We start from the raw sequence: 11,172 nt of genomic DNA, 5'->3' as shown, positions 1-11,172 counted from the left end.
GTAGCTACCTATGTCTCCAACATTCTGCTCTCAAGCGAGAGGCCCATCAGAGCTTTCATGGTGGCCAAATGGGTTATGATACTGGGATTTATAATAAAAATATACATGTTTATTCTTCACCCCATTTCTGGCACAGACCCCCTAAAACCCTTAAAACTTTCTAAATGATGAGATCTACAAAGGTGTCTTTTGTTATGTTAATGAGAGGATGTGAGGGAAGCATGGAAGGATGGGGACTGGTTGCCAGGGTCATCAACCCTGTAATTGGAGGGCCGGAACTTTTTTTTTTTTATCCCACTCCTTGACCTTCAGGGAAATGAAGGGTTGAAGGTTATATCAATCACCAAAGGCCAATGATTTAATCACCCATGCCTATGCAATGTAACCTCCATAAGAAAAAAGGACAGCAGAGAGTTTCCAGGTTGGTGAACACACAGAGGTGCTGGGCAAGTGGCACACCAGGTGTGCTGTGCAGGAGGTAGGGTAGAGTTGCAATTACTCATGGATGGATTTTAGGGGGAAATTTATTATGATTAATAACAATAAAAAATAATGAAGGCAAAGTCAAAAAGCAGTTTGAACTTATGTAACTTAAAGTAGAATAAATAAAAAGAATCAATACAATGATAAGCTACACAACATCACCAGGCAAAGAAACATCGGTCTTGGTTACAGACTAATAGTTAGTTAAACCAATAGACTAAGAAAAAGAGAATTATGAGTATGTACAAATCTCACCAAACCTTGGAGGAACATATTACTAGACTGGAAAGGTCAGCCTGGGCTCCACAGTTGGCTCCCACTGTGCGCACCCATGAGGAAGAGTCCTCCAGAGCTTCAGGGGCAGTCTGAGACCCTACCTTTTTTATGGAAAAATTCTACCTGGAGGCTATTGCATGAGGGCCATTCATGCATAGCTTCTAGGAACAAAGAAAAATCACCACATTCTGGAAAAATTTACTAGGCCACCAATCAAGTGAAGATGTGGTATATACATACAATGGAATACTACTCAGCCATAAAAAATGATAACATAGTGTCATTTAAGACAACACGGATGGACCTTGATAACATTATACTGAGTGAAATAAGTAAATCAGAAAAAGCTAAAAACTGTATGATTCCACACATAGAAGGGATACAAAATTGAGACTCATGGACATAGATAAGAGTGCAGTGGTTGCCAGGGGTATGTGAGGAGGGGGAGGAGAAGAGGGTTGGGGAAGGGTATTAAAAAGGACAAATATAAGGTGATGGAGGATGGTTTGACTTTGGGTGATGGGTATACAACATAATCAACTGTTCAAATGATATGGAGATGTTTACCCAAAATCTATGTACTCTTGTTGATCAATGTCATGGTGTTAAATTTAATTTTCTAAATAAAAAGAAAAAGGAACACCTTCCCTGGCTTCAGAGGAAACTGCAGGAGGACATCTCATCCCACCCCGAGTAAGTGACTCAAGTCATTCCTGCAGCCATTTTTTTGTGACCCTTATTGTTCATGTTCAACTGAGCTCCAATTCATATGTTTTTTATATACTATTTCTCAATACCTAGACAGGGCACGAAAGCTCTGCCCCTACTTATATACCTCACCCTATGCATCTCCTTCACTGAATAGTCATCTGTATACTTCAATATTCTTTGTAATAAAATGATAATCTAGTGAGTAAGTGGGTCTCCTGAATTCTGTGAGCCACTCTGGAAAATCAAGTAAAGCAAAGGAGAAAATCATGGGAGTCTTTGATCTATTGCTGGTTGGTTATAAGTTCTGGGTCATCACTGGGGTTATTACCTGAGCTCTGGATTGGTGTGTGAAGTGGCAAGTGGTCTTGGGAGACTGACTCTTTAACCTGTGGAATCTGGTGCTATCTTCTGGTAGACTGTATTAGAATTGAGTTGAATTGTAGGATACCCCTTTGGGGTCAGACAGCATTGTTTATGGGAACTGTGCGAAACTCCACGCACACAAGCTAGAATTGGGTGGCCAGGACCCAATTAAATATCATAAAATAATTTGGGGAATAATTTATTTCTTAGTTTATGGAATCTTCACATGTTTGACCGAGGCATATTAGCTTTTCCCCAGCCTGTCACCAAAACCAGAGTCTCATGAAAACACAAAGGCATCAATTAGAGGATGGATATATTAGTAGGGGAAGAAGGAGATTACCAACAGAAATGCACTGGGAATAATATGCTGTTCTCTTAACCCTCTTTTCCTTTTCTTCTGCACAGCGAGCTGTCTTCACATCTTCCCTTCCATAAGAATGACCTGGCAAGATCAAACCTAAGGCATCTTCTGATCAAAGGTTCCCCAAATGAGAATGTAAGAAGGGCCCCAGCATGGGCCCCAGAGGAAAGCAGGACATGTGGAGGAGTTGATACAAATCTCACATATGCCCCTTATTTGTGGCATCTTGAGGATAAAGACCATAAAGTCGATTATTCCTATAACTAGATCCTGCCCACCGACAAAACTCAATTATTTAGTGTTCCCAGAATGTATCTTTTATTTTCCCACTTCTTCAACTTTATTTTTATTTTTTTTGGAGGGGGGTAGGGAGAGAGAGACAGAAACATTGAGCTGCTCTTGTATGTAGCAACCTCGACACTCCAAGATGATGTTCCAACCAGTGGAGCTATCTAGCCAGAGCTTGCTTTTTTTTTTTTTTTTTTTTTTTTTTTTTGAGACAGAGAGAGTAAGAGACAGAGAAGGCAGGGAGAAGAGAGGGGGATGGGAAGCATTCGTTTGTTGTTCCACTCAGCCCTACATTCATTGGTTGCTTCCCATATTTGCCCTAATCAGGGATCAAACCTCAACCTTGTTTTGGGACCATGCTCTCAACAGACTGAGCTAACTGGCCAGGGCCTATACAAACTTACTTATATTATTTCCCCTCATTAGAATAACTTTTCCATTTTGATTATATTTATTCTTCCTATCCACGAACAAGGAATATTTTTCCATCTCATTGTATCTTTTTTGATTTCTCTTAACAATGCTTTGTAGTTTTCATTATATAGGTTCTTTACATTCTTTGTTATGTTTATTCCTAGGTATTTTATTTATTTTTTTGTTGAAATCGTGAAGGGGATTATTTTTTTTGAGTTCGTTTTCTAATATTTCATTGTTGGCATATAGAAAGGCTATGGACTTTTGTATGTTAATTTTGTATTGCGACCTTACTGTATTGGTTTATTGTTTCTAGTAATCTTTTTGTGGAGTCTTTGGGCACAAAGAAAACTAGATAGAGTGTGATGGAGGACAATCTGACTTTCGGTGATGGGTATGCAACATAATTGAATGACAAGATAATCTGGACATGTTTTCTTTGAATATATGTACCCTGATTTATTGATGTCACCCCATTAACATTAATATAAATTTATCTATAAAGAAAAAAGAATAACTTTTCCAGTCTCCCTACTTTCTAAAGTTCTTATTTTCTCAAAGTCCATCTATCCTTCAAAACTCAAGTCAAGTACTCTCTCTCTCATCTAAAGAGCCTGTACCAATCTTCCCCACCCACCCCAAGGGGTGTGGGAGACAGCTAGGAGTCAGAGTCCTCCTCACTTGTGGACTGCAGCCTGGAGCTGCTCCCTAACAATCCTGGCTCTCAGGCCAGAGTGTATAGATTTATGGGTTGCAGAGAAGTAAAGAAGCAGGAAAACAAGACTACAGTAGATCACTTTCTTTCTTTCTTTCTCTTTCTTTCTTCTTTTCTTTCTTTCTTTTTTCATTTAGGTGAGAAGAGGGAAAATAGTGAGGCAGATGAGTCCCACATGTGCCCTCATCAGGATCTACTTGGCAACCCTCATCTGGGGCTGATGTTTGAGTACTGAGATATTTTTAGCACCTGAAGCTGATGTGTTCCAAAATAGCTATTCTTAGCACAGGAGGCCATGCTCAAACCAATTGAGCCACTGGCTGCAGGAAGTTAAGAAGGAGAAAATGGGGAGAGAGAAAGGGGGAGAAGCAGATGGTCACATCTCCTGTGTGCCCTGACTGGGAATTGAATGTCCATATGCTGAGCCAATGCTCTATCTACTGAGCCACTGGCCAGGGCCTAGATAATTGTCTAACTTCACTTTTTGCACTACCATCTTCTCCCTCCTCTAAATTTATAGAATGGATTGTCTATTTAGTCATTTTTCACTTGACTCTATGATTTGCTTATTCATAGCTCCTAGCACATAGAAAAAAATCACTAATTAGATAACTGAGTTGTTTCTTTCTCTTAAGAGAACACTTTTTAAATTATTTCTTTTATTTAATTTTTTATTGGCATGTTTATTTGTGTCCTTTTAAATTGTGGAGTTTACTTAAGAAGTAATTTTACTATTTTTCAATAGGTTATTTTTCTATTATAAAGACAAGAAATTATTTCTTAAAAAAAAAACAGAGTACTTTGGGGGGACAAAATGAACCCTGAGAGTACCTTGCCTGGCTGTGTGGTCTTTATCCTTCTGTTATTAATCCTGGAGCTGGCTTTCTAGCAAAAAAGAGAGCTTCTACCTTCTTGGAGGCACAAATCTTAGCCATCATGCCCTTGATTACCCTGCTTTTAGTTCAGAGTTTCATTTCTCTATCTAGAAAGCAAACATATATTAAACCCTGATGGCTCGTGGGCCATTAGTGAGCTTGTTTAATGGAGCAAGTGACAGCTCTCATTACTCTAGATTAATACTAAACATATCTAGAACTTTGCATTAAATTTTTATTTCACTAAGCTTGCTGAATATGTCCACTAAAAAACAAACAAAAAAAAATCAGAACCATGAGATATCACTTCACACCTGTCAGAATAGCTTCACTTACTAATCAACAAACAACAAGTGCCAGCGAGGGTGTAAAGAAAAGGGAACCCTTCTGCACTGCTGGTGGGAATATAGACTCATGCAGCTATTTTGGAAAACAGCATGGCATTTTCTCAAAAAAATAAAACAAAGTTGCCTTATGACCCAGCTATCCCACCTCTAGGAATATATCCTAGAAATCCCAAAATACTAAGTCAAAAGAAGATATGCACCCCCATGTTTATTGCAGCATTGTCTGTAATAGCCAAGATCTGGACAGAGTCCAAGTGTTCATGAGTGAATGAATGGATAAAAAAATCTGTGGTACATATATACAATGGAATACTACACAGCCATAAAAGAGATGGAAATCTTACCTTTGGCAATGGCATGGATGGACCTGAAGATTATTATGCTAAGTGAAATAAGCCATGCAGAGAAAGATAAATATTATATAATGTCACTTATATGTGAAACCTAATAAACTGAGGAACAAAATAGAAACAGAGGCAGGGTCACAGGGAGCAGAAGGACAGCTGTCAGAGGGAATAGGGGACAGGATCAAAGAAGGTGAAGGGATTAGCCAAAATTATATATATATAACACAGAGATACAGACAACAGGGTGGCAATAGCCAAAGGGAAAGAGAGGTAGAGGCAAGAGGGGGGGGGATGAGTGTGAAAAGAGACTTTGCATGGGGTATGGGGGCACTACAGGGAGTGTAAGGGTATTATATTGAGTGGGACATTTGAAACCATGTCAACACAATAAATTAAAAATTAAAATAAAAGGCCCTGGCCAATTGGCTCAGTGGTGGAGCATCGGCCTGGCTTATGGAAGTCCTGGGTTTCATTCCCAGTCAGCACACACAGGGAAAGCGCCCATCTGCTTCTCCACCCTTCCCCCTCTCCTTTCTCTCTGTCTCTCTCTTCCCCTCCCACAGCCAAGGCTCCACTGGAGCAAACTTGGCCCAGGCACTGTGGATGGCTCCATGGCCTCCGCCTCAGGCACTAGAATGGCTCCAGCTGCAACGGAGCTACAGCCCAGATAGGCAGAGCATCGCCCCCTGGTGGGTATGCCAGGTGGATCCTGTTTGGGTGCATGCAGGAGTCTATCTGACTGCCTTCTTGCTTCTAACTTTGGAAAAATACCAAAAAAAGAAAAAAGTGTAGGAATGACCTCATTAAAAAAATATCTTTCAAAAAAAATTAAAATTAAAAATCAGGATCAATTAAATTCAACAAATAATTATTGAATATCCCAAATATTCTAGACACTCTATCAGGTACAAGATACATAATAACATTTCCACTAATGAGACTTTATTATGGACCAGAATCTATGCTAAGCATTTTACTTATGTTATCTCATTTAATTGGTATGCTGCTTATATAGTGACTTATTATCTTAATTTTGCCATTGAAGAAACTGAGGCAGGGGTATTAGGTAACTTTTACAAGGTCACACAGCTATTAAAGAAAAGGGTTCCTATATAGATCTCTCTGACTTGAAGCTTTTGCTCTTACCTCCATTGTCATGCTCCCTCCTTGCTCCAGGATGCTTGTGTCTAGTAAACTGATTAAGAAAACTGAAGATTAGAACTCAGTCTCATGAGGGCTGGGTTTAGATACAGGCAACTTCTTGTGACCTTTGACCCAGGAAGTGGTCAAGAGTCAGATTATTCAGTCCCCCTTGGCCCCTCCTATTCTAATTGATGCTACCAACACTTACTTCCACTAATGTTTGACAAAATGCTTTTGAAAGATATTAGATTCCCAACAAGGAACTCCCTTTGACCCTGAACATCAAGACCCCATTTGAATGGAAGCAGCCATGATGTGGGGGTGGGGAGACAGGCAAGGATAACAGAATCAGCTCCCTTTCTGTGGCCTCACCTCACCTAGCTCAGCGCCTCAGATCAACTGAAGTAAAATTGGGATGTTTCTAAAAGAATTTCATTTCAATACGATAGTGGGAGAGCAACCAAAGATAAGACAAAAAAAAATAGGAAAGAAGAGAAATGGATGAGTTCACAGAGTGTGGGTTCCTTTTGCTAATAAAGCATGAAGCAGTCTTTACCTCATGTCCTTTCAAGCCCAGTTTCTGGTTCTTTCTCATCAGTCCAGTCAAGACCAGGACTGGACCGTGGCTAGTTTGCATCTGCCACTCATGCTAGGTGAGGTCTGGGCAGGTTCACAGACCAGTCAGGAAGCTGCTTCCTCTGGCTTAGCTCCAGGCATCAGTATTGAGGCTGGGGGTGGTGGGGAGTCAAGGAGTGGGACATTTGTTCGAAGTGGGGCCTTCACAATAAATGTATTGAGGACATGAGTTGACATAACTATTCCTAAATCAATTATTTAAAAAGATATTACAGAAGTAAAAGTAAGACCTGTGAGCAAAGGGAGCCAAAGGATTGTGCCATTTCTATTTGCACTCTTTCCTGTAACCAGCAGTACACACCCCTACCCCCTCCAGCTTGTTCTACCCAAGCTAGGACTTGGACATCTAAAGCTCTGAGCTCTTCTGGCTTAGTTCCTGATATATTCTCACTTTTATCTCATGGGTGAGAAAGTCACTTTCTACTCTAGCCTATGATGGTCCTCCTGAATTGCCTGTGAAACCCCTTCTTCACTCTTCATACTGTAGCTCTAACTGTGGCTTCCCAAATTTGCTCATGAATCCTTTTTTGCTTAGTTCTGCTCATTTTCCTAAAACCACATATCTACTGTAGCTATTTCTACTTCCTGGGCATACTCAGATTCTTCACCTCTTCTAAAAAAGCATTCACTTCTAATGCAGCTAAGACTCATGTTGGCTTCAAAAAAGTCTACCAGGATGCAGCACATGCAGTGAAGATAAAAAGACCAGTTAACTAGAACTGCTAAATAAATTCAGTAAAGTCACAGGATATAAAATAAATACATAGAAATCAGTTATGTTTTTATACACCAATAAGGAACTATCAGAAAGAGAAACTAAGAAAAACAATTCCATTTACAATTGCTTCCCAAAAAAAATGCCTAGGAATAAATTTAAGCAAGGATGTAAAAGACCTGTATTCAGAAAACTATATAAGACACTGAAGAAAGAAATTGAAGAAACAAAAAAGTGGGAGCATATAGTGTGTTCATGGATAGGAAGAATTAACAACATTAGAATATCTATACTTCCCAAAGCAATTTATACATTCAACATAATTCCAGTTAAGATACAAATGGTATATTTCACAGAACTAGAAAAAATATTCCAAATATTAATTTCAAACCATAAAAGACCCTGAATATCCACAGCAATCTTGAGGAAGAAGAACAAAGTTGGAGAAATGACATTACCTGTTATTAAACTATATACACTACAAGGCTATAGCAATCAAAACAGCATGGTACTGGCATAAACCAGACATACAGATCAATGGAACAGAATGGAGAGCCCAGAAATAAAGACATGCCTTTATAGTCTATTAATATTTGACAAAGGAAGAAAGAACGTACAATGTGATAAAGACAGTCTATTCAATAACGATGTTGTTAAAATCGGTCAGATATAAGCAAAAAGATGAAATTAGACCACCTACTTACATCATACACAAGAATAAAATGGATTAAAGGCTTAAGGAGATTTAAAACCATAAAAATTCTAGAAGAAAACATAGGTAGTTAAACATTTCTCATAGCAATATTTTTCTGATATATCACCTTAGGCAAGGGAAATAAAAGAAAAATAAACAAATGGGACTACAGCAAAGGACACTATCAACAAAATGAAAAGACAGCCTACTGATGGGAGAACATATTCACTGATACATCTCATAAGGGTTTAATATTCAAAATTTATAAGGAGCTTATAAAACAACACCAAAAAAAAAAAAAAAACAAACGTCATCTGTACATTATAAAATTCAATTAAGTATATGGGCAAAGGACCTGAATAAACACTTCTCTAAAGAGGACATATAGATGGCCAATAGACATATGAAATGTTCGATGTCATTAATCATCAGAGAAATGCAAATTAAAACTACAATGAGATATCGCTTCATACCTGTCAGAATTGCTATCATCAATAAATCCAGAGTGTGCTGAGGATATATGGCTGTTGAGCTGTGTTGGTTTCAGGTCCCCAGCTCCGCGGGGCTCCCGTTTTCTGCTTTTGCTCACTAAGTTGCTGCCTGGTTAAAAGGAAGCCATGGCACTCCGGATAACCAGGAACACGAAAATTATTGCTGAAAATAAGGCGAATATCAGTATGGCAGGCGCAAAGCACGTGCCTGCGGCCACTGCTGCAGCCTCCAAGGCTGGACTGGGGCCAAGAACAGCTCTTGGAGACATCGGTAACAAAGTCAGTGAACAGCCACAGGCCAAACTGCCTCTGAAAAAGGAAACAAAAACTTTAGCTGCTGGAAAAGTTAATGCTAAAAAACTACCAAAACGTCCCAGAAAGGTACTCGAGCCTGAGCCTGTGCTGGAACCGGATCCAAAGCCAGAACCTGAACCTGTTAAAGAAGAAAAACTTTCTCCTACGCCCTCTCCAAGCCCAATGGAAACATCTGGCTGTGCCCCGGCAGAAGAATATCTATGTCAGGCTTTCTCTGATGTAATTCTTGTACCGAGTGATGTGGATGCAGAAGATGGAGCTGATCCAAACCTTTGTAGTGAATATGTGAAAGATATCTATACTTATCTAAGACAACTTGAGGAAGAGCAAGCAATCAAACCAAAATACCTAGTGGGTTGTGAAGTCACTGGAAACATGAGAGCCATCCTAACTGATTGGCCAGTACAGGTTCAAATGAAATTCAGGTTACTGCGGGAGACCATGTACATGACTGTTTCCATTATTGATCGTTTCATGCAGGATAATCCTGTGCCCAAGAAGATGCTCTAGCTGGTCGGTGTCACTGCTATGTTTATTGTGAGCAAATATGAAGAAATGTACCCTCCAGAAATCGGTGACTTTGCCTTTGTGACTGACAACACTTACACTAAGCTCCAAATCAGACAGATGGAAATGAAGATTCTGAGAGCTTTAAATTTTGGTGTGGGTCACCCTCTACCCCTGCATTTCCTTCGCAGAGCATCTAAAATTGGAGAGGTTGATGTGGAGCAACAAACTTTGGCCAAATACCTGCTGGAACTAAGTATGTTAGACTACAAAATGGTGCACTTACCTCCTTCTCAGATTGCAGCAGGAGCTTTTTGTTTAGCACTGAAGATTCTCGATAATGGTGAATGGACACCAGTTCTGCAGCATTACTTGTCATACACTGAAGAATCCCCTCTTGTTATGCAACACTTCACTAAGAATACAGTCATGGTGAATTGTGGGCTTACAGAGCACATGAATATCAAGAACAGGGGTCCCCAAACTTTTTACACAGGGGGCTGGTTCACTATCCCTCAGACCATTGGAGGGCCAGACTATAAAAAAAACTATGAATAAATCCCTATGCACACTGCAAGTATCTTATTTTAAAGTAAAAAAACAAAATGGGAAAAAATACAGTATTTAAAATAAAGAACAAGTAAATTTAAATCAACAAACTGACCAGTATTTCAATGGGAACTATGGGCCTACTTTTAGCTAATGAGATAGTCAATGTCTGGCTCCATATTTGTCACTGCTAGCTGTAACAGTGATATGACGTGCCTCCAGAGCTGTGACGCGTGTGTCCCGCCTCACTGGAAGTAGTACTGTACTGAGCAATGCTGCTCATTTCACTGACCACCAATGAAAGAGGTGCCCCTTCTGGAAGTGCGGTAGGGGCAGATAAATGGCCTCAGGGGGCCGCATGTGGCCCGCAGGCTATAGTTTGGGGACCCCTGATCAAGAACAAGTATGCCACATCTAAGCATGCTAAAATCAGCACTCTAGCACAGCTGAATTCTGCACTAGTTCAAGGTTTAGCCAAAGCTGTAGCAAAGGTGTAACTTGTAAACTTAATTTGGAGTGCTGTAATAGCTGCAAGTACAATTGGCACCATGTACTATCTGTACACATTATGTTATATTTACTTACTTTAAATAAAGCTTTGGTCCTTTTTAAAAAAATAAATAAATCCACAAACAACAAGTGTTGGCAAAGATGTAGAGAAAAGGGAACCCTCGTGACTGTTGATGGAAATGCAGACTGATACAACATTGTGGCAAACAGTACGGAGTTACTTCAAAAAATTAAAAATGGAACTGCCTATGACCAAGCACTTCTACTTTTGGGAATATATCCATGTAAACCCAAAAAACTAATTCAAAAGCAAATGTTTATTGCAGCATTATTGACAATACCCAAGACATGGAAGTAACACAAATGCCTCTCAGTAAATGGGTGAATAAAAAAGCTGTGGTACATTTACACAATGGAATACTACTCAGC

The 11,172-nt window shown here is 39.6% G+C and overlaps 1 protein-coding gene across 1 annotated transcript; it reads left to right on the top strand.

Annotated features, from left to right (window-relative positions):
• Positions 1–8,983: 8,983 nt before the first annotated feature.
• LOC136338452 (G2/mitotic-specific cyclin-B1-like) lies at positions 8,984–10,730 on the top strand. The gene is given in 2 exon segments (XM_066280850.1): positions 8,984–10,144; positions 10,621–10,730. Coding segments are annotated over 2 exon segments (1,266 nt in total). The 5' UTR covers positions 8,984–8,988.
• The last annotated feature ends 442 nt before the right edge of the window (positions 10,731–11,172 follow it).

Source organism: Saccopteryx bilineata, chromosome 5 (assembly GCF_036850765.1).
Source record: "Saccopteryx bilineata isolate mSacBil1 chromosome 5, mSacBil1_pri_phased_curated, whole genome shotgun sequence".
NCBI classification, from domain to species: Eukaryota; Metazoa; Chordata; class Mammalia; order Chiroptera; family Emballonuridae; genus Saccopteryx; species Saccopteryx bilineata.
The sequence above is the reverse complement of the archived record's forward strand: the minus strand, read 5'-3'. Positions and strand labels throughout refer to the sequence as shown.